At 41.8% G+C, this 22,597-nt stretch overlaps 1 protein-coding gene across 4 annotated transcripts in view; it reads right to left on the minus strand.

The window, feature by feature from the left end:
* EML6 (EMAP like 6) overlaps positions 1-22,597 on the minus strand; it is a 136,582-nt gene that overhangs the window by 20,361 nt on the left and 93,624 nt on the right. For 2 of the 4 annotated variants that reach the window (XM_075267529.1, XM_075267528.1), the window contains exons 26-27: positions 22,218-22,419; positions 20,562-20,688 (exon numbers count right to left, since the gene is read on the minus strand). In XM_075267529.1, coding sequence (XP_075123630.1) covers positions 20,562-20,688; positions 22,218-22,419 — 329 coding nt within the window. Of the gene's footprint in view, positions 1-1,687; positions 1,697-9,910; positions 10,168-19,494; positions 19,603-20,561; positions 20,689-22,217; positions 22,420-22,597 lie in introns of those variants that run through there. The other 2 variants (XM_075267531.1, XM_075267530.1) reach the window with 2 other exon arrangements.

Raw genomic sequence — 22,597 nt, forward strand, 5'->3', positions numbered from 1 at the left:
TAGCAGTACAAATCGGTATGCAGCTCCCTCTAGTGGAGACTACAGGTAGTCAACATTTCATCACTTAAAGGGATTTTCCAAAAATTCTGTCACATTACTATAGCATGCCTTAACTCACTAAACAATGGGAAGCTGAACACTCAGACAACCAGAGATCCCTGGAATAAAAGGGAAAGCTGTCAAAGCAGCTGTTGGGAAGAAGCCTTATATAAACTTCTTCTGCAGTCAGAGTCCTCCCTTGCCCACTAGTTTAACACTTTAGACAAAATCTTACATTTTATAACAAATATTCCCATCTGAGAAAAACATTTAGTTATTGTCTGTATTTGTTATAGTTTCTGAAAGATCCCTAAAACCATTTTCACATGTTCCAGATTATGTCAGGTCTACAATGCCTACCAAACCAATAACAAGGGCATGTAAGGGTCATTCACAGGAACAAAAACATACCTTTGTGGCCAGAAACAGATATACCCCGATTCCCTGAAAATAAGGCATCCCCCGAAAGTAAGACATAGCAGAGGTTTTGTTGAATTGTCTAATATAAGGCACCCTCCGAAAGTAAGACATCCCACAATAATAATAATCCTTCTGTGCAAAGATTGAAGAAAAACATTGCAGCCGGCTGAACAATGTGCGCAACGTTCTGTGTGCACAGGTATGCTGGCTGCTGACGTTGGTGCAATATGTTGTATCCACTGTTCCTGCTGCTGTAGGATGAGCTGGGAGATGCCCATGGACATATATTAAGCATTGTATGCGGCGGGGGGTCCACTCTCCCAGCTCATCCCACAGCAGCAGGAACAGTGGATACAACGTACGGTATCACAGCAGCGGCAGCAGCCGTCTTTCCTGTGCACACGGAACATCACACACAGCGTTCAGCCGGCTGCAATGTTTTTCGTCATACAGTCTTTGCGCAGCAAGCACATCTCAGTGTAGCGCAGTGGTGACAGCAGCACACACAAAACATAAAATAAGACATCCCCTGAAAATAAGACATAGCCTATCTTTAGTATTAAAATTTAATATAAGACACTGTCTTATTTTCAGGGAAACACAGTAGCAATGCAGAGATAAAATTTTTTATAGACATGCAAATCAGCCTGTAAGTACATTAGGGATGGGGCTGGTTTGCCAGATTTGCCCACAGACCAACATAACTCAGGTAGAGAATGGGAATGTCAAAGGACAACTTTGGGTATCAATTCTGGAACACATTCAGCACTTTGGCAAATTTGGTAATATCAGGGCCGCCCCTGATGCACTTGCACACTAATATTTGTAAAGACGGTTATCTCTGCATTGCTTCACCTGTTTGTGGCCACACAGGTATATTTCTGTTCTTATTAAAGGCCCCTATGCATCATTATTCTTGGTTTCAGTGGCATTTTAGACCTGACAGGGTCCCTTTAAGTGTGGATTGTCAGATCAAATTCTGAAAGAATCCACTAACATTCCAACAGGGGATGTGAATGGGGTGATGTACACCATGTTCACATGCTCCAAAAAAAGATCTGTGCGGGAAAACCTGTGGATTAACCCCACTGGATCCACCGGGTAATCCACAGCACAAATTTGATTTTCAGCTTTAGAATTCTACCACCAATTTTTTGATCTGTGGCGGGTTTGTAAATTTTATCTACATCATATCTGCAACAATAATTACCAGAATATTCAACGTTACCTTGATCCCCTTGTAAGCAGCAAATAAAACCAAGTGAAAAACTTAGTAAAACTTTGCTGAAGATACCCGAGCATGCGTTACATGCACAAGCGAGGGTCGGATGAGCTTTGATTTGCTGAACAAATCAAATGAACGCATGCCAGCAATTGTAAGGATACATATCATAGAGTGCACTGGTCTGGGAGGGGGGTAAGGAGGCTCACACTAGCTGAGAGATCGCAGCATTATCAATCACAATCTATGTGATAAAAGCCCAAGGGAACAGGAGAGCATTCAGACAATGGGGCCTATTTACTAAGCTGGAGATCCAATGGAAACTTTCAATTGACAATGGTACGAAATTCAATATATAGTGTAAAGGTTTCTTCTCGGGTCAGTAAAATCAGTTGGGTTATGTAGGTGATCTTTTTATTTGTCTGAAAACATGCCATGATCGTATGCATATATCTATGATGAATATTTCACCCATGAGCATGGTATCGTAATAAGATACTGAATAAGCTTCATATTCCTTATGTGTTGCACCATCTAATGAATATCAATTATTTTCCTGATGGTCTATAGATAGTAAAACGTTGGTGTGCTGCCTCTGGACTCCAGGAAGTAAAAAATTTTGGTAGGCAAATTGCATCTTTTCTAAAATACTGACCCAATCACAAGACATAGAAGGGCAAATATACTATATATTCATTATTAGACATTTTTATTATAAATTGAAAGCGTTTAAGAGCAGCTATTGAATAAAAGTCTACCATTTTTGCACATGGCTAATAATATTTGGGGTCAGAAGTGTTAAAAAATTTTTTTGTCAACTCTGAGTACACCCGCGTATATTCTCAGTGGCCATTTTATTAGTTATTTCTATACATCTGTCCATTATCTACCCAGTCAATAGTGGCAGTAACACAATACAAAGACATACAGACATGGGCAACAGGGCAAGTTATTGTTCAGACCAAGCACAATGGAAAGAAATACCATTCAAGTGACTTTGGCCTTAAGGATTCTTGATCAGACAGGGAAGGAAGGAGAGGGGTATGTATCCCAGGAATAGCTGATATCCCAGGGTTTTCAAGCCTCAAAAAGGTTACAAAGAATGGTGCACATCCAGTTGACCAATAGTCAGGTTTAGGTCAAGATGTTTGGAAGTTTACAGAAAGAGCATGTTCACACAGCTGGTTTTTCATGCAGAAAAATGAGCCACTCGTATGAAAAAGTCTGCAGCAGAAATCTTAGGTTAGTCCTTAGATCTGTAGAGTTGGAAGCAGAATGGACACATAATGGAAAAAAGCAACATGACCGATCTTCAAGTAGATTCCGCATTGAAAAAACCCACTTAAATGAATGGGAGGCAGAAAAAATGCAACACAGTTTTCTTAAGGCTCGTTCACATCTGCGCCCGATCTCCGTCTGCAGACAGAAGACGGAAACCCGACAAACAGTGTGTGGCCCTGAGCTCCGGGGAGCATTTTGTGCTGTCCGCGGCGAAATATATATATATTTTTTTAACTGGACACAAAGTCCTGCATGTCCGACTATGTGTCAGGTTAAAAAAAAAACGGTTTCGCCACGGGGAGCACAAAACAGTCACCGGCGCTCACGGCCGGACAATTTCCAAACCCATTCAAATGAATGGATTTGGAAATAACTGCAGGTTTCCGTCTCCTGTCCAGTTTGGGGTAGGAAACGGAAACCTGCATAATGGAGGCCGGGACGCAGATGTAAACCCGGCCTTACTCTGTTTTGGCAGAAACCACTCGGGTTTTTTTGGGAGTGTCTTTTCAGATCCATACAGTGTGCTGGGGTAAAACGCATCAAAAACAGTTTCATGTTAAAAAAATGCTTCTGCTCCTGCAGACTTTGGCTCAAAAAACTGCAGCAAAATCTGCAACAAAAAACAGTTTCCACAATGTGGGGCCTTAGTCTAAGGCTGGATTCACACTAGTGTTGGAGTCTCCATAGGAATCTGTGGAGAGAAAAGTCCTTCTACAAGGATTTTTATCTCCACCAGATTCAGTATAAAACTGGTAGAAATCAGGTGGAAACTTGGCAGACCGCATTGTAGTCTATGGGATCTGCGGGTTTCCGCATGTAACCGCTTTTTAAGCAGACAGAGTCTTTGTCTTTTGGAAGGACCGAAACCCGAACACTAGTGTGAACCTACCGTATTGCTGCCAGTGTGGATCACTATCTGGAAATTTCCAGGGCCTTGCTGAAATCTTAATACAAAGTATTCAGGCTGTTTTTAGAGTAGGGTACTAGACAAATGTACCCAATAAAGTGGACACATGGTTGGTACTACACAAATGTACCCAATAAAGTGGTCACTGAGGGTATATCACGGTTCCATCAACTGCAAAACAATCCAGTTTCACTGGTCTCTTCTACACTGTATTCTAGGTCGCATTAACTATAAGGAAGACATTATGCATAGTGATCAAGAAGGAGCTCGATTCTTCTTAAAGGGGGCCATTTTTCTAGAGCATACTGCTCAATTTCGACTTGGCCAACAGCAGACACACTCAGGAAAGTGCTTGTCAAGGGTCAAGTATGCCTGTAGTAAGAGAACAAACAAGCACTTGTCTGGAAGTCTACTGTCTTGGGAGACTGCTTATTACATGTATCTACAATACTGGAGTATAATGTTATGTAATAAGATGTCCACTGGCAGATCTGAGTATTTAGTAAAGGATTATTGTATTATTTTCTTGCCATCAACTTCAGAACTGTATAAAGCTTTGGTTGCTTAGTATATAGGCCCCAAGGTGCAGGCTGCTTGTAAAATATAAATCAAGACCACAGGGAAGCAGAATTTTGGGAGCATGGGGGATGCTGGCTACATATACAAGCCCTGGTCTGCTGTATACTAAACACAATGATGTCTGTTCAATATGTATTGAAGAAAACAGTAATAAAAAAAAAAAGGTAAGAAGGGAATTTTTGGATTACATTCATTTCGATGGACTATCATGTACTACATGGATGGGTCAGATTGGTCAGAGCAGAGGGGCTCTTGGGACCATCCTCTATCACATCCATGTGCCCTATTATCCTATTACCTATTGACATCTTGAGAGAACCCATTTTTACTTGAAATCTACATAATGCAATTCTGCTCTGAGAATGGGGCTTTCAATATCAGATAAAAGCAGATCAGACTTCAAGGGGTTGTCCAAAAGGGAATTTTTTTAACCCCCAAAAAACTGAGTTAAAAGCATAAAAAAGAAGTAATATTGCATCATCGCTCCCATGCTGCTCTCATTTCGCTGCTCACTGTGGTTCCTGTTGGTTTCTACTTGCCAGAAAAAGTCCGCTCAACCAGTCACCGGGTCATTTCTTTTATGTTGAGAGGGACTACTAAGTAGTGACCAGCAGGGGCCCTGGGCAGTGTTAGAACAGGAGCAGCAGGGAATCAGTGAGGAGAGTACTGCTTTTTCATCTTTTTAACCCATTCTGAGTCTGATCTGAAACTCATTTAAGGGCACGCTACACTGCAAAAGCTAAAGTCCGCAGAATAGCTACAGCAAAGTACACGTTTTACTGCGAATCTGCAGCAAAATCAATGGTTGAAAAAACAGCTGCATGACTATGTACCCTAAAGTGCCTTGAGGATGATCTGTGATGGTAGGGATTTACTGAGATTTTAAAAACATAGGCCAAAAAATCAGCTAAATCCAAAAACTCACAAAGCATACCAGGATACCTCTGTAAGGCTCTATTCACACAGAGTAACGCCAGGCGTTATTTGTGTGTAATTTGTGTGTCTTTTACGGCCGTTATAAAACGTTTACATAGAGTTCTATAGGAAAAGACGTCCGTAAATTACGGACGTCTTTTCCTATAGAACTCTATGTAAACGTTTTATGACGGCCGTAAAAGACACACAAATTACACACAAATGACGCCTGGCGTTACTCTGTGTGAATAGAGCCTAAGAATACACAGCCATGATGGTATATTATATCTCATATAAGCCTAACAATGGCACCGCAAGATTAAAATCTATTATTTTAGTTTCTACCCTTTATACTTTCTAAACCTTTCATAAACTAAAGTTAATATATATATATATATATATATATATATATATATATATATATATATATATATAATGTAAAAAATAATAAAAGGTCAGTAAAATATTCTCTCACGACAGATACACCTACAGCTCTGATATAGTGTATAATACCGTATAATACCACTACACAACATCCTCTCTATAACCTCAGCTATGTACTATGACAACTTTGCCAATTTTTACACTCTCCTCCATATTCTATAAGTTATAGAAATGTTCTAGGCTAAATAAAGCAAGCACTTCAAATGAGAAGATACAAAAGAGAAATAATAATAATACAGTAAGTGAAAGGTTATGTCCTGTCTTATGTAAGTGACGCTTAATAATAAATAACAATTGTGCAAATTATCATAACGTTTCTATTTCTTACTATTTACAAGTGTGCTGTCTTAGTTACATACTCTGAACACATACAGGGGCATTTACCAATATCGATGTATTGTACATCGGTTTTCATGGAGAACTTAATTCATGATGAGGCTACAACCTTATCATGAATTAGGCATATCCTCCCGGCGTCCTTACTCCTAGGCACAAATCTACGCCAGCCCCTTGTTGATGGAGATTTTGTTGTTATGGCATAAGTGATGATAAATGTGTTGCAGGTGGTACCCACACCCACTTTTGTAAAGGTGTCACCCCCCCACCCGAGATTATATACTGATGACCTATCAGTATGAAAAATCCATCTGAAACCAGAAAAACCCTTTAAGGTGTTGGTAATTTTCTATTTGTGCTACTATGTATGAGCCTTTACCCACTGGGAGCAGGATGTACTGGCATACAGATTGGTAGCCTCAGTATGTACCTCATGTATTCAGGTTACCGCTGAGGCCAGCAACTGACTGCAATGGCAACTTGAATAGCGGGAACATCACAAGAAGACGTCATCAGGCACTGACCAACAAGGCTGACCAGGCGGCATGGCGGGACTATAAATGTTTAGTTATGGTAGTGTTTATTTAAAAAAAAAAAAAAAAGACTATATTTCTTCTATATGTATATTTTTGAGCTGAACAACACCTTTCATACAGATGATGGGGGTAGAAGCTTATGTAAATATACAAGTCATCCCAACCTGCCAATTTCAGCAAGACTGCTCATCTGTTTTAGGGCCTCAAAATTATCACCTCAAAGTTGATGTTGACGTAAGAGTCAGTAAGTCTTCCATGATGGAAAGTGTGGGAAGTTGCTCTAGCACCACCTTATGAAAAGCAGCTCCTTATAGACCAAGCCAGAATATCTCCTCCAAAAGGAAGAGAGGACCATCCTTAGACAACTGTTTCGAGGTTACTGGCTCTCAGTACCCCTGTATGCTGCAAGGTGGCCTGAAAATGCAGTAGTCTCCTAAAGGAGAATAAAGATCTTCTGACCCTCATGTATGTTTTCTCACCCACCCTGCTTTGTACTGATGAAAGGCAATACCCTTGAAACTGAAGTCTTCCGATGGGTCTCTCTTCCTTTTGGCTTTAATCCCAATTTATGATACTAGTTTTTAGAAAAACCAGGCATTGATCTATAGGGAGCTACATTACAAAAGGTGGCGCTACAGCAAGTTTCTCCTTCTTCCACCAAAGAGGACTTATTTACATATTCATTTTGAAAGAATTCTTAGCCTCTATCTCTTCTGATAATATCCATATGCACGCATAACTGGCTCAGCCGAGCAGGCATATGTTATGAATGGGGAGAGGGGAAGAGGACTCTGCTTTGTCAGCGGTGGCTTAAAACAAAATGACATTGAAATCTTAACAGTCCAATCCTTCTCTCCCGAAATCCGCCAGCAACATCTAAATGAGAAGGTTCAGCTGACAGCATGTAATGTGTATGGCCAGCTTTACTGTCCTCTCCCCATTAAAAACAAATGCCTGCTTGCTGCTTAGCTGAGTATGTACAGTATGTGTATGGGGAAGGGGTCAGAAGGAATAGCTTTTAGCCGAACAAGCAAACAGCTATTGAAGCTACAGGGAGAAGAGGAGGATCTATATTGGGAGTTTATGTACACTGTCTATAAACAGACTGTCATAAATGGGAGAAACAAATCCGACAACTGAATTAGCAAAATAGTAATATCAGCAATGTGTGACCGGACTGTACAAACTACAAAACCCCTCTGGTAAGAAGAATGGAAATAAGCAATAACCTTTACCAGCTAAAATGTCACATTGGATCGCTTGTTCTAGTAATGGACCAACAAGGCTAGCTATTTCCAACTGATTGTTACACCACAACTTCAACTCACCCCTTGCCTTCACCTGCCTGGCACCACCTACCTGACAGTACAGAACCTAAATAGCATACGGGGAACCAAACTTAACTCCAACTATGTCAGAATCAGAGGGGCAGTGCCTAATATGAGTGATGAAGAGAGCTGGACTTGGCTGAGTTAAAGGGATTCTACCATTAAAAAAAAAAATTTTCTAGTTAACACATCGGCATAGCCTTTAGAAAGGCTATTCGTCTCTTACCCTTAGAAGTCGTCTCCGGCCCGCCGTTTGGTAGAAATACTGTTTTTTACCAGTATGCAAATTAGTTCTCTCGCAGCACTGGGGGCAGGCCCCAGCGCTCAAACAGCACTGGGGGCGTCCCCAATGCTGCCAGAGAATTCTCTCCAGCGACACCTCCATCTTCAACAGCAGCCGCGTCTTCTTCTGACTGGGGTCACACTCCACTCTTGCGCGCATGCGCAGTACGATCTTGTAGTTCTCCATAGAACTACAGGAGCGTACTGCGCATTCGCGCATGAATGCAGTGTGACTCCAGCCGGAAGAAGAAGTGGCTGCTGATGAAGATGGAGGCGTCGCTGAAGAGGGTCCTCTTGCAGCATTGGGGACGCCCCTAGTGCTGTTTGAGCGCTGGAGCCCGCCGGAGAACTACAGGAGTGTACTGCGCATGCGCGCAAGATCGGCGTGTGACCGCAGCCGGAAGAAGACGCGGCTGCTGTTGAAGATAGAGGCGTCGCTGGAGAGAGTTCTCTGGCAGCATTGGGGATGCCCCCAGTGCTGTTTGAGCGCTGGGGCCCACCCCCAGTGCTGCGAGAGAACTCATTTGCATACCGGTAAAAACTGGTATTTCTACCGAACGGCGGGTCGGAGACGACTTCTAAAGATAAGAGACGAATAGCCTTTCTAAAGGCTATTCCAACGTGTTAACAAGAAAAAAAAGATTTTTAATGGTAGAATCCCTTTACGTTCTTGGTTTTGCTAGTACATCATGGCATCCTGTTGAAACTGAGTCACATCATGCCATATTTTTGGCCCTAATGTAAAAATTAGACAGGTTTTCACTTTCTCTAGATGAGTACTTTAGAATTGTAGGTTAGACTCGATAAATCTGTATCAGTTCTTAACATTGTCATCTATATAACTAGCAGACACTCTTAATATTAGATCAAAGCCTGTGCATGGCCCCTGTACTGAGTGACCAGAAGACATGCTTCTAGGGAAGAAATATTTCATAAAATAAGGAACATTATAGTAGGCAAAGTTTTTTTTTCTCTGGCATATAGTGGCACACAACAAGGTACTGTATGTCCATTATATTGGATACCCATCGGAACTTCTGATGCCAATATTTGAGGTCTCCATTAGGAGATGTACGGAGCTATAGCTGAGTCTATACTAAACTAGTAGTGTAGTTTTACAAATCTGCAATATATTGTCATTCATAGGCCTCTGCCACGCAGTACTCTTAGCATTATGTTGGCTGACACCTCCAGTTTGGCTGCACCAGACCACCATCTAACTGCAAAAGTAAGGTGAGAGAAGGATTGGACAGTGGGATCTCAATATCCCTGACCCATTCGTTTTCAGGGGGTATAACACACGGCCAGAGGTTTACTTCCCTCTACCAATTCAAAACTGAGCTCAGCGTGCATGTGTATGGAGGCGGACTATGGGGTTACGAGGTAGAGCTGTTGGCCGGACAAGTGTTTTAAGTTTATGGCTAGCTCTAGCCCAATACTCTTGAGTGTGCTCATCCCAATGAAAGGAGGTGCCCTCTAATCCTCCAAAGGTTTCCCCAAAAATGATCATCTCATTTGCGATATCAGAAGAACTAGCAACACGGCACACTAAAAATAAAGCAATAAATACCAGATACAGACATATTTACTACATTATATTATATGTAACAGTCAAGCCTAGACGTGCAGTAACGTGGAACAGCTCTGTGCGATATTCATCTAGTGATAATGATACAATGAATATACATTTGTATGGCTAACACTATTGGAGATGCTGGTGGACTACACACACTTGATGGCTGTCATACTGAGAAATAGTCAATGACAATAATATGACATCAGATTGCAGTGTGATGTATGATTGTGTCGGCACATCTCTACTTTATATGTAAGTAAAATCACATTTTCTGTGTGGATACTTACTTGACAATGCCCTGCCTCCAAAGGAAAGCAGATTAAAACACAATACAAATATTAACCGTTTTCTTTCTTGTCGGCACAACACAAAAGGGCCGTACATTTTCATTCATACAGAAGCAGGCCAGACATGAGAGGATGAAATCAGAAGTCATTTTATAAAATATCACATAATTTGCTGGTTATTTGTATTGTGCCTACATATCAATACATTACTTATCCATTTGTCGTGTGTCGCCTAGCTACACAATATGTGAAGCATCGCTCCATTTCATATTCTATGCATCGTGTTCACCTCTCATATTCACAAAATAATAGTAGAAAGGATGAATCCTATATAGAGTTCAGTCCACATGCAAGGAGATGTTGCCGACTCATGGGACAGTGATCATTCAGAGATCTTCTGGTTTTACTTTCATTGTCTATTTAGGTCACATAATGAATTTTGAAAGGGACAACTTAGTTTCAGCCTTACGTCTCTGCTGGGAAAATCGTGACCATGATATTAAAGGGGTTTTCCAGTGCATTACATTTACAAAAGGGATATACTTAAAGGCATTGACATAACATCACTGGCAGTTGTGGTCCAGATGCTGCCCAGGTCCCCTGCTGTCTCCCAATACCCAGGCAATGCTTAGGGATGCTCAATGAACCAATCTCTGGCCAAGGTAGTAATCCTCCTTAGGTTCACACCAGCATTCAGCTTTTTATTCTTCGGGTCCATTCCATTAAGCTGGGAATATGCATTAGATTAAGGTTGGTAACACTTGACAATTTCTGCAAGATAGGCCAACCAGCTAATGTGAATTAGATGCTCCACCAGTGTTGCTCAGCAGATGTTTGGTTATAAAAAGATTGCGCATGTTGAATTTCAACATGCCCAATTGTTTGTTCTCACATTAGATATGTAAGAGAGATGAGTCTGGCTCCACCGTTGAGAATACACATGGTCAGCCAAACTGAAGGTTCATGTGTAAGGGCGGCTGGAAAGAGCAGCTAACAAGCATTCACTTACGGGATCTATTACTAAGGGAATGATATCTGCACTATACCAACAGTTATTAATGGCTTACTTGGAGGATTTCCCGGACAAGATTAAGGAAAGGTGGGAGGGGGATGTTGGTATCGTGGATGAGGTAACATGGGGAGAAGTGTTAGCCCTGACCCCTATACTGTCCGCTAGTGAAGCGCAAAGATTGTCTCATATTTATCTCTTGCATAGGGTCTATAAGACTCCACGAGACTGTTCCGTATGTAATTCCGTTCTGATGCCAAATGCCCCCGCTGTAGTATGGAACCCGCACATCTCCTGCATATGACGTGGGAGTGTCGGGAGTTTACGATTACTGGAATCAGGTACGGTCCTTGCTTGGCCGGGTGTATTCTATTGCCCTTCTGCGCTCGCTGTTAGTTTACCTCCTAGGTCATTTGGGGGAGGGTATGGACCCGGAAAGCCCAGAATTTATAGGGTTGTCTATGAGGGTATTGTACCAGGCAAGAATATTGATTGCTTACCATTGGTTGGACCAGAGCCCTCCTTCTCTGGTGGAATCGATATTTAGATTTAATAATACTATTAGGCTGGAGAGGGAAGAATATACACAAAGAAAGGCCCAAACTAAATTTGAAAAAATTTGAGGGGCATGGTAGGATACACCTGGTCTTCCCTCCCCGTCTCTGATTAGGGATAGATCTCTCACTTCTACTTTATCTGTATCCCTGATCCCCTGAGCGCTATTATTTGCTGATGTTTGGGAAATTAATGGACTACCCCCCCCCCCCCTTCATATGTCGGATTGTGTCTCCATATTTACTTTGAATTGTTGTGTTGCTGATGTTTTCTCGATCATCTGAAGTTATGTACAGAAAAATTTGTTAATACAAATTACCTGATTAAAAAAAAAAAAGCATTCGCTTAACAGCTATTGGAGGTGTAATGCCTCGTCTATTCATTTGCTCTCCATGATCATTATATCATTGTACATATCTCCAGTTATAAGATCCACCAGAAATTTTTACGTACTAGTGGCTGATACGGGAAGTTCTTTCTTCAGGCTGATCTTTTCTGAGCTGGTCATTTTACATATGGTGTTAATTTAAAGGGATGAGCAACCTATAAAAACCTTTAACCTTTTTTAAATTAAACCAGCCTGGCAATTCCTGGAATGGCGTATAAAACCCCTGTCAATCTGGCCATATAATACAAAAACCCCAAGGCAGAATTCGCTATCTACTTTAATTTATAGAGGGGGTCCTTCCTCTACAACATCCATATTCCCTAATAAGCATGTGTAAGGAGGTTATATCAAAGAAACAGCCCTTTTATGGGTCAGTGCACACAGAGTTTTCTGGTGCTGATTTTAACGCTGAATCCGCCTCAAAATCAGCCTCCAAAATAAGCCTCCCAATAGAGTTCTATTGGGAGGGTTTTTTGGAGGCTGATTTTGAGGCAGATTCAGCGTTAAAATCAACACCAAAAAACTCTGTGTGCACTGACCTTAACAGCTTTTGTCCATTCCCCATGCAACAAAGTATAGAATAAAATCCAGCAGGTATGCCGCCTCAGGATCAGGACCTTACAGAGCATTGTATAGAGTTTCTTATATATATTCGTATATACTCGAGTAAAAGCCTAGTTTTTCAGCACAGTTTTTGTGCTCAATAAGCCCCCCTCGGCTTATACTTGAGTCAAGCAAAAAAAAATAAAAAATAGTAATGTATAGAATCTCCCATAAAATAGTGAGATAAAAAAGCTTTAAAAAAAAAAAAAAAAAATACCGTATATACTCGAGTATAAGCCGAATTTTTCAGCCCAGTTTTTCTGCTGAATAAGCCCCCCCTCGGCTTATACTCGAGTCAGCAAAAAAAAAAAAAAAAAACATTTTAGGAGGGGGGGGGGGGGGGGGTCTATGACCAGCCACAATATTAATGTATGTCTCCCATAAAATAGTGCAAAAAAATAAAAAGATTTTTTTAAAAATAAATAAAAGTTCTAAATCCCTCCTTTCCCTGGAATACATAAAAAAGTAGAAAATGACTGTGAAACACAAACACATTAGGTATCCCTGTGTCTGACAGTGCCTGGTCTACTGAATATAGGGGATCTGCAGTGCTCCTGTTCCATCGGGAAGGGGTTAATAGGAGCACTGCAGTACCCTATATTCAGCCAGACTGAATTCCAAGTGTGTGTGTGGGGGGGAAACAGTCCTCAAGTTCAGGAAAGGGGCAGACAGACAACCAAAACACCACCTTCCCCTTTCCCAGCACTCAGCAACTACTGCATTTCCCCCCTAGGCTTATACTCGAGTCAATAAGTTTTCCCAGTTTTTTGTGGTAAAATTAGGGGCCTCGGCTTATATTCGGGTCGGCTTATACTTGAGTATATATGGTAATAAAAAAATAAACTAAATGAAAGTTCTAAATCCCTCCTTTCCCTAGAATACATATAAAAGTAGAAAATTACTGTGAAACACATACACATTAGGTATCCCTGTGTCTGAAAGTGCCTGGTCTACTAAATATAGGGTATCTGCTCCTATTCCGTCAGGAAGGGGTTAATCGCAGCACTGTAGATACCCTATATTCAGGCAGGCTGAATTCCAAGTGGGGGAAAAAAAAACAGTCCTCAAGCTCAGTGAAGGGGCAGACAGACAAACAAAACACCCCCTCCCCTTCCCCAGCACCCAGCATCTACTGCACCCAAAAACTCTGACCATTTTAATTTTTGAAATTTTCCAGTAGCTGCTGCATGACTCCCCCCCCCCCCCCCCTCGGCTTATACTCGAGTCAATAAGTTTTCCCAGTTTGTTGTGGTAAAATTAGAGGCCTCGGCTTATACTCGAGTATTTCCTGGATGCTTTTAGCATCAGATAATCATGTCATAAAAAGTGCTTTGCCGAGAGATATAGAGCTGAGACCAAAGCTGAGACCAGGCGTAGGCCCTATTTACATCTGTGTTCGGGTTTCCGTTTGGGAAGCCCACTTGGGGACCCCCGAAACCTATACGCATTAAAAAGCGGTTACCTGGAAAGCCTGCAGACTATAATGGCGTCCGTGTGGTTTTTGCAAGCAGCACTTTTCTCTCTGCATGTGTCATGCGGAAAATGAGCGGGAAACACACGGACCCCACAGGGCGTCCACAGATTTCCTGAAGGTAACCGCTTTTTTTTAAATGAGTAAAGATTTCCGTTTGGTGGGGGTCCCCAAGCGAACTCCATGAACGGAAAGCCGAACGCAGATATAAACTGGGCCTGGGTGTGTCCCCAAATAACTACATCCCCCCCTTCCAATTCAAAGTCATATTTGGAAACTGTAAAATCACTTCTACATGGTGGAATGGACAGGTGTATAGCCAATTTACTGCTGACAGACTCCCTTTAAAATGCTGAGGGTGGAATTACAAGAATTTCATTCGTGTTCTGTAGTAGTCAGTGCGTGAGGTGGTCATTGAGACCCTTGGGTGCTTTCACATGAGCAGGTAAATTTTATGTAACAAATGCTGATCGACAATATAACAAAAGTGGCCTTTTATCTCTGTGCAACATCCACAATAGAGAAGTGCCTATTCAAGCACAGCTCTACAAGATAAGTGACAGAGATGAGATACATTTTATACAGCCTCTCCTGTTCTTGTGTTAAGTGATTGTACCTGAGTGCGCCTCCACTTTGCTCCATTTTGTTTTCTCCTTTAGTTCCATTACATTTAGCTCTTGGCTGCTCTCGGGGTCTAAGACTGCATTTAGGATTTGGGTAGTGAAAGTGGGAGATGTCCCTAGTGAGCTATTTCCAAATACTAGCATAAGGACTAGAAGCAGACAATTGTAAAAAGTCTCTCTGTCCATCCCATACATATATTGGAAATAATGTATATATTCTGAATGCAATAACAATGAGAAAAAGATATTCTTCTCTAAGGTCTTTCCATTCAGTACACCCAGGGAAATAAGAGATCATTTAAGGCCTAGAGGGAATATTTAGCGATAGGGGTTGTTGCTCAGGTCTTCTATGCCAATATGTGCAAGTTAATCCGTGATAGCAAATTGTAAAAAATCATTGTAGAAGTTATAATCGATATTAAGGGAAAAGAGTCCTTTAATAGGGTATATACACAGATGTGTAGTTTACAGTCCAGAGTAGAAAAAGCAATTGTCAGACTACACAGTCCAGTCATATTAATGTGACCATCGCCTACTTTTGACGTCAACGTTAAATAACCAATTGCAGGCAGCACGTGTCATCAACCATCTGGGTGCACTCATCATTGTGGAAGGCACGATGGATCAACACAAGTATGCATCTATGCTTGCGGACCATGTTCACCCCTACATGCGAATTGTTTTTCCTCAGGATGATGGCATCTGCCAGCAGGACAATGCAACCTGTCATAAAGTTTCGCATTGTACGTGCGCGGTTCGAGGAGCACCAGGATGAGTCTACCGTACTCCCTTGGCCAGCAATTCCCCGGACTTGAACCCAATAAAGAATCTGTGGGACCACCTCGACCGGGTTGTTCGCGCCATGGATGCTCATAACCGCATAACCTAGCACAGCTTGCCATGGCACTGGAGTTGGCATGGCTCAACATCCCAGTGAACATCATCACAACATCCCCTCTCTTCCGGTACGTCTCGCTGCAGTCCGCTCTGAGAAAGGTGGTTATTCTGGATTTTGACAGGTGGTCACATTAATGTGACTGGACTGTGTATTACTAGATAGCTGTAGGTTTATCCATAGCTGAGAGGGGTTGTCTAAGGGAGCATATAGATAGCTTATCCTCAGAAGAGGTCAACATGATGAGATTGGTGGGGGTCCAACACCTGGCATCAACTGATATCATCACAGTGTACAGAGCCAGGAGCAGACAGCCCTATATATTGTGTAGGGGCTATGCTTCACCACTGTAGCACAGCTGAACTGCAATTGTATGTCACAGGTACTACACAGTGTACACAGACATCTGCTTCTGGCTACTTATACTGAGCAGATATCAATGATATCAGACCCTCAGCAATTTTATATTGATGACCTATTTTAAGGAGAGGCCACAAATATCTAGTTTTGGAAACCCCTTTAAAATGCTTGTGGAAGGGAAGGGCCAACGAAATATCTCATATCCTATGGATCTCGCATAGGCTCACATATCTATAGGTTATAACTTCATAGAAATGATTATCAAGCAATTGTTAACAATATGGTAAACACAAATAGAGTTTTTCTTGGACAGCGACACCTTTGGCCACCCACTGCGCAGGGAACTACACCATGCAGGTCCCTTCACAATGACTGTGCCTTTATACAGGAAAAAAAACGGGACTAGTGCCCTCCAATCTATATGCCACAAGATGCTCAGATATCTTCTTCAGCTGCTCCTGAAGCAGTACATCTCAGAGATCTGTTGTAGGTTTCCGGTGATACACGTCACACTCACATAGTGTTCCATCAACCTTCTACAGTTTTCTCCCCAAGACTAAGGGTCCATTCACACTGAGTAACGTGCCACGTGACCTGGCACGTATATGGCGTGTGAGATTTTGAGTGTCGTAAAAGCTCCCATTGATTTCAATGGGAGCCTGGATCGTATGCGCCGCGTTATTTTGTGGCCATGATTTTGCGGCGCTCAAAATCTCACACGCCGTATATGTGCCAGCTCATGCGGCACGTTACTCCGTGTGAATGGACCCTAAGGCCGGTTTGCAGACAACCATGCGGGAACCGGTTTGCCATGAATTAAAAGCACGGGTGGCACAGGGGAACATGGGATGTGCCCCGTGTGCCGCCCATGCATGGGCCATGCTTCTGCGCCTCCTTTCATTAAATGAATAGGAACCACAGAAGTACGGGCCGCAAAAAAGACAGGAATAGGACAGCACAAGGGACCGTGAAATGCATGGTCATGTTTATGAGCCCATAGAAAACAATGGGCCAGTGTGCTATCCATGACCACGGCCACGGTTGTCTGCAAGGGGCCTAAGACCCCACATTGAAGTGGCTTGAAAAGGAATGGAAAATATAAAGAAAACTCTTATAGCGATCCCTTCTGTTAAATCCACTTCTGATTCAAAAACTTGCAGCAAAATTTGCAACAAAAAACACTGTGTTTCCTAACATATGGCTCGCCAGCTTCTGTAAAATCCCAACTCCCAGCATTCCCTGACAGTCTATGGCATATTGGGAAGGGGAATTTTGTAAAAATTGAAGATCTGCTGGTTGGAGACCACTGTAATACACAAACAAAAACACACATGCATCATAAACCACATCCTTATAACTATTATAATAGACAAAACTAGTAAGTACATAAAATAAAATTCTATCTAGCATATAAAAAAGTATGCTAAATATTGTACTTAGGACTTAATAGTGTATTGTGATATACAATGGTTATATAAGGCTATGTTCACACTGAGTTTTTTGCAGGCATATTTTGACGTGGCATCCGCCTCAAAAATGGCTTCCATAGACTTCAATGGGAGCCGCTCACTTTTTTTTCCCGTTAGCTAGTAGCGGAAAAAAGAAGTGACATGAGCTATCTTGCTGCGGATTCCATAGCTGAGTCAGCTGTGGCATCCGCGACTTGAGACACGCTCCTGTTTAGGCCCATTCATTCGGGCCTAATCAGAAATGAGATGCCGCGACAGAATGCCTATGCTGCATTGGCATCCCATCACGGCTAGCCGCACGGAAAGTTCACAAGGCGGAAAAGGTTTTCGCCACCTTTTCCTCCATGTGAACATACCCTTAGGGGCGCTAAAGTTTAATTATTCTTGAGTACAGCACTCAGTTAGTAAGCCATCATGTTCTCAAAACTGGTCCACCAGAGTATATGCCCCACATTTACAGTATGGGACTGCTACAGTGGGTGTATGCTGTTCAGCTTCAGGAATTCTTCTGCTCCACCAAATTTGCTAATTTCGCTTCTGCCATGTGGTATTTTTTGACCTCCCATTCACTTGAATCTGTTATCAGGTGGAATCCTCCAGGGGCTCGAACATGACGGTTATATTTCAGAAACCGTTTGACACCCATTAAAATCAAATGAGGCTGGTATCAGGCAAAATTTGTTTCATATTTTGATGTGGAATCTGCCTCAAATTCAGTTCCAAATTTTTGCCATGTGAACATACCCTAACGTTAAGTCCCCACATTGTAGAAAAGGAGCTTTTTTGTGCAGATTTTGCTGCAGTACTTTGAGCCAGGAGTGGATTTAACAGAAGGGATAACTTTATATTTCCAATAGCTTTTCAAGCCACACTTAAAGGGGCTCTATCATTCGAAAAAGTCATTTTTAACTAATCACATGCTTGCATCGCCTTTAGAAAGGCTATTCCACACCTACCTTCTGTATGTAAATCGCCTCAGTAGTTTTTGAATGAGACCAATTTTTTTTATTCATATGCTAATTAGCCTTCTCCGTGCACCCCGGAAGTCTCTTCGTGCACTGTCTTCTGTATATACAGCACAGGCTGCTGCTGCTGACTCCTCCTCCTTGCTGTCACACACAACACACAGCACACAGCAGGGAGAGGAGTGCTGGCTGACAACTTCTTGTGCACAGAGGAGCCTAATTAGCATATGAATAAAAACGGACTTATTCAAACACTACTAAGGCGATTTACAAACAAAAGGTAGGTGTGGAATAGCCTTTCTAAAGGCTATACAAGTATGTGATTAGTTAAAAATGACTTTTGTCAATTATAGAGCCCCTTTAACTTTGGTTCACAAAATTCAGCAAAATTTGCAACAAAAAAAGTTTCTTTTCCGCAATGTGGGATCTCAGTCTAGTACAGCAGAGTCGCACGCATAGAAACCTATGCAACCCCTATATATATTTAAACATACATACATTTCATGTAACAAATCCTGAGGTCTCTCCTTTTGGGGCGCTCATAAAATTTAGAGCACTTTAACTGCACAGCCCATTAATCTTTAGTCCCATTAAACTACAGTACCCTATAGTACCCCCTAAACTATAGTCTAACAATCCCAAATTTCATCAGGCGAGATGATCTCTGTAAAAATGTAAAGCATATTTTATGTATTAGTCTTTATTAGTCTACTACTCTAAATATCTAAGAAAGCAGGAATTATGCTGAAGATGTCTTAGTAAATACAGCCTAATGACTCAATGTACGTCTTCCCAAGTGTTGCGTAGGAAAGCCACAAGTAAAACAACATGAAAAAAGGAAGAGTTGGTGGTTAGCTCAGGGGGTGGTGGATATGCATGTATTGGTGAAATGCAACATCTTGCAGTCATATTGCATTCTAGAATTCAAAGCTCTGCATCTTGTCGGATGCCACGTGCAAAGGAGGCACATGATTCACAAGAGTGAATCCATGCAGAATACTTACCTTCTCAGAAATTGCATGATCATAGAGATTAGAGATGAGCAGGGGTCAAAATACTCGCAAACACCAAAATTATCACCTGATTTTGGCAGGTTACATTGGTATCTGAACCTAATGCCCATAGAAAGGACAGAAAAATAGACGGGAAGAAGACAGAAAAAGAGAAAAGAAGACAAGATATAGAGGGAGACAGAAGAAAGAAGTACACAACTTTTCTTCTGTTCTTTTTCATTCATTTAATTAACAAAAAAGATGAAATTTGGACTAAAAAATATTTTAGCACTAATGCAGAATGAAACGATAGGGACAGTGAACCCCCAGCCGCATCACAATATTTAACGCCAGTCGCTCGCACTCGGCCACTTGGACTTGCCCTCAAGGTTTTCCAGGAACATGAAAAGTGAAACATATCCTTGGAAAGCCCAAATGGTGAAAATATTTTCCACTATTTCTGGTTGGCCAGAGAACTTGCGCTAAATAATGCAAGGTTGACAACAACTACTATGGCAAGGCATTTGCAATCTTTATGTAAGACATCTGCTTCCTAATCGATATGAAGCGAGCGTGAAATGATCCATGTGCGCTATCAGAATGATAATGATCTGCTCACTATTGTACTGAGAGACAATATCGAGGCCTCTGATATATTGCAAATAATTCTAATCATTGAGTATGAGATTCCTGAGGATGAGGTGTTGGCGTCAGATCTATGATGATGCTTATGGTTCTGGAAAGGTTAGTCGGGTGCTACAGGAACCACATCATTCTGCAAAGCATGGTTCATCATTTCCATGCACAACGATGGCCACGAGGAAGGAGTTAATTAGAACATGACCCTAATGAACTGGTAATAGATTTTGATTGCTCCGCCTGGGATTACAACATGGACTGGAAATGAATATACAAAATATAATGGTCATGGTAACAACTGACACTGGTGTATAGCACAACCAAAGGCAGTATATGGCTTCGGCGGACGCAGCTAACTACCAGATCAATCTTCTGTAAGTGTGAGCTTTACATATGTGAGACAGAGGTCACCCACACCTGGTGTCTGCACATGAATGTACCTTTCCTCCACAGAAGCTTCCTTTATCTGCTGATGTGGCTTTGTTCCTTCCATCTCTCGTATGCTCACAGCATAGATTTTCGTGGTGTAGTCAATTGATTTCTCCCTTGCAACATCACTGTCATAGCCTAGGTTAAATGAGGACATTTTCAGCTGATGAAAAAGTAATGATGTAATGAAAAAGTGAAGAAAGGGATGTTCAGGATTTTAAGACAGAACAAAATGGTATAATTATTTAAAAATAACCCATTGAATCCCCCCCACTAATGTGCTACCACTCTGGTTGTTCTGCTAGTGCTGCAGGGATGGAGTCGCATGAAACGGAGCCTCCATTGCCGAGATCTCACTGTTTTTGTCCATACACAAATGAGCTTGTTTGAGTAATGATGGGATTGCCGCTTACCTTTTTGGAACAATGGCGATGTCTCATTGCTCCAAGGAGCTCATTTGCATATTAACAAAAAATGGCAACATCTCAGCAGCAGAGGCACCAATTCATAATGGGAAAACCCAGATCAACTCAAGTGACCCTAACCTGTCTAGCTTAGGGACTGGGTTGATATGCTGACTCATATCCTCAAAAATGTGTGGTATGATATACAGCTGAATTTAGCTTTCCCAGTATGAGCCCCAGTCTTGAAGATATTGATGCTGTTAGTTATGGCACCAATATCCCTCCACTGTCAGGAGTGCAGGTCTTACAGCTCAGCGTCATCACTTCCATAGCCTTGTACTGTCAAGGGGCATTCTTCATAGCCCAGTGACAGTGAAGAGATACTGGTGCCGAAACTCAAGGCACCGATACCTCCAGCACCAGGGTGCATAATGGGAAAGCTGACAGTGCGCTGAATTTGGCTTTCTAGTAGTATATAATACTTACACAGTAAGTAAGCAGCCATTTTCTTGTGGCCTGTGGGCATGTGCAGTTGGCTCTGCCCGAGGCCTACAAGTTTCACCGAAGAAAATGCGTGAAGAGGACGTTCCTGAAGAAGATGGAGGCGTAATGGAGAGTTCTCTTGCAGCATTGGGGACGCCCCCAGTGCTGTTTGAGCGCTGGGGACCGCCCCCAGTGCTGCAAGAGAACTCATTTGCATACCGACGAAAACCGGGATGTTTACGGAACGGCGCTTGCGGAGAAGACATCTAAAGGTAGGAGAAGAATAGCCTTTCTTAAGACTATTCTGACGAGTCAACCAGAAAAAAAAAGTGTTTTAATGGTAGAAGCCCTTTAATTGGTGAGTAATGATTATTTTTTATTTAATATTATTTCTTGCTTTTAGACAACACTGTTTAAACTGTGACCTATAAAATAAAGTAAATTAAAATGGTTATCCACTTTGGACTGTCTTTTTGTTAGGAGAGTCCTATGAATAAGCTGCTCCTGCTGCTGGTATCTTATCATGTGTTGGGGAAATGTTCAATTTGTGAACTGTTGTGAACTATGGTAAAATTTGCTGTAATGCCGAGACCTGAGACTTTCTCTATAAGGAAGAAGATGTTTTAGCTGCTCTTCCCTGTGGATAAAAGATGAGGGTCCTGAATGGAGGGGGAAGGGGGTCTTCTTATTTACTCAGAATTCCAAAAAAAAGTACTGGTAATGGGTTTTTTCAAAACCAGACATCATTTTGTAAATCTATCTTTCCATCTACTTTCCTACCTCCATCTTCCTCTGCATCAGTATCAGACTCTTCACTGTCCACGGGTTTGCTCTCTAAATTGCCAAATGCTTCTCGTGTCCAGATCATCAGGGCCGTATCTGCCCCACCTACAGTCAGCAGTGTTGAGTCATCATATAACCATCTGACATTGGTCACATGAGCGCTATGGCCAACGTATTTTTTGAATTTTGCATCACGACCCTGTAGAAGACAAATAAAGCCTCATGTAGTCAACTGACCAAACTGTATTGCACATAGCATATATATAAGTATATACACATATACCATTTTATGCTGCAACAAAATTGTTATACTAATACAACTAATACTTAGGACACCCCACGACCCTGTCCGCCACCCTCCTGCTCTGGGAGACTCC

The sequence above is a fragment of the Leptodactylus fuscus genome, chromosome 3, assembly GCF_031893055.1.
Source record: "Leptodactylus fuscus isolate aLepFus1 chromosome 3, aLepFus1.hap2, whole genome shotgun sequence".
Taxonomy (NCBI): domain Eukaryota; kingdom Metazoa; phylum Chordata; class Amphibia; order Anura; family Leptodactylidae; genus Leptodactylus; species Leptodactylus fuscus.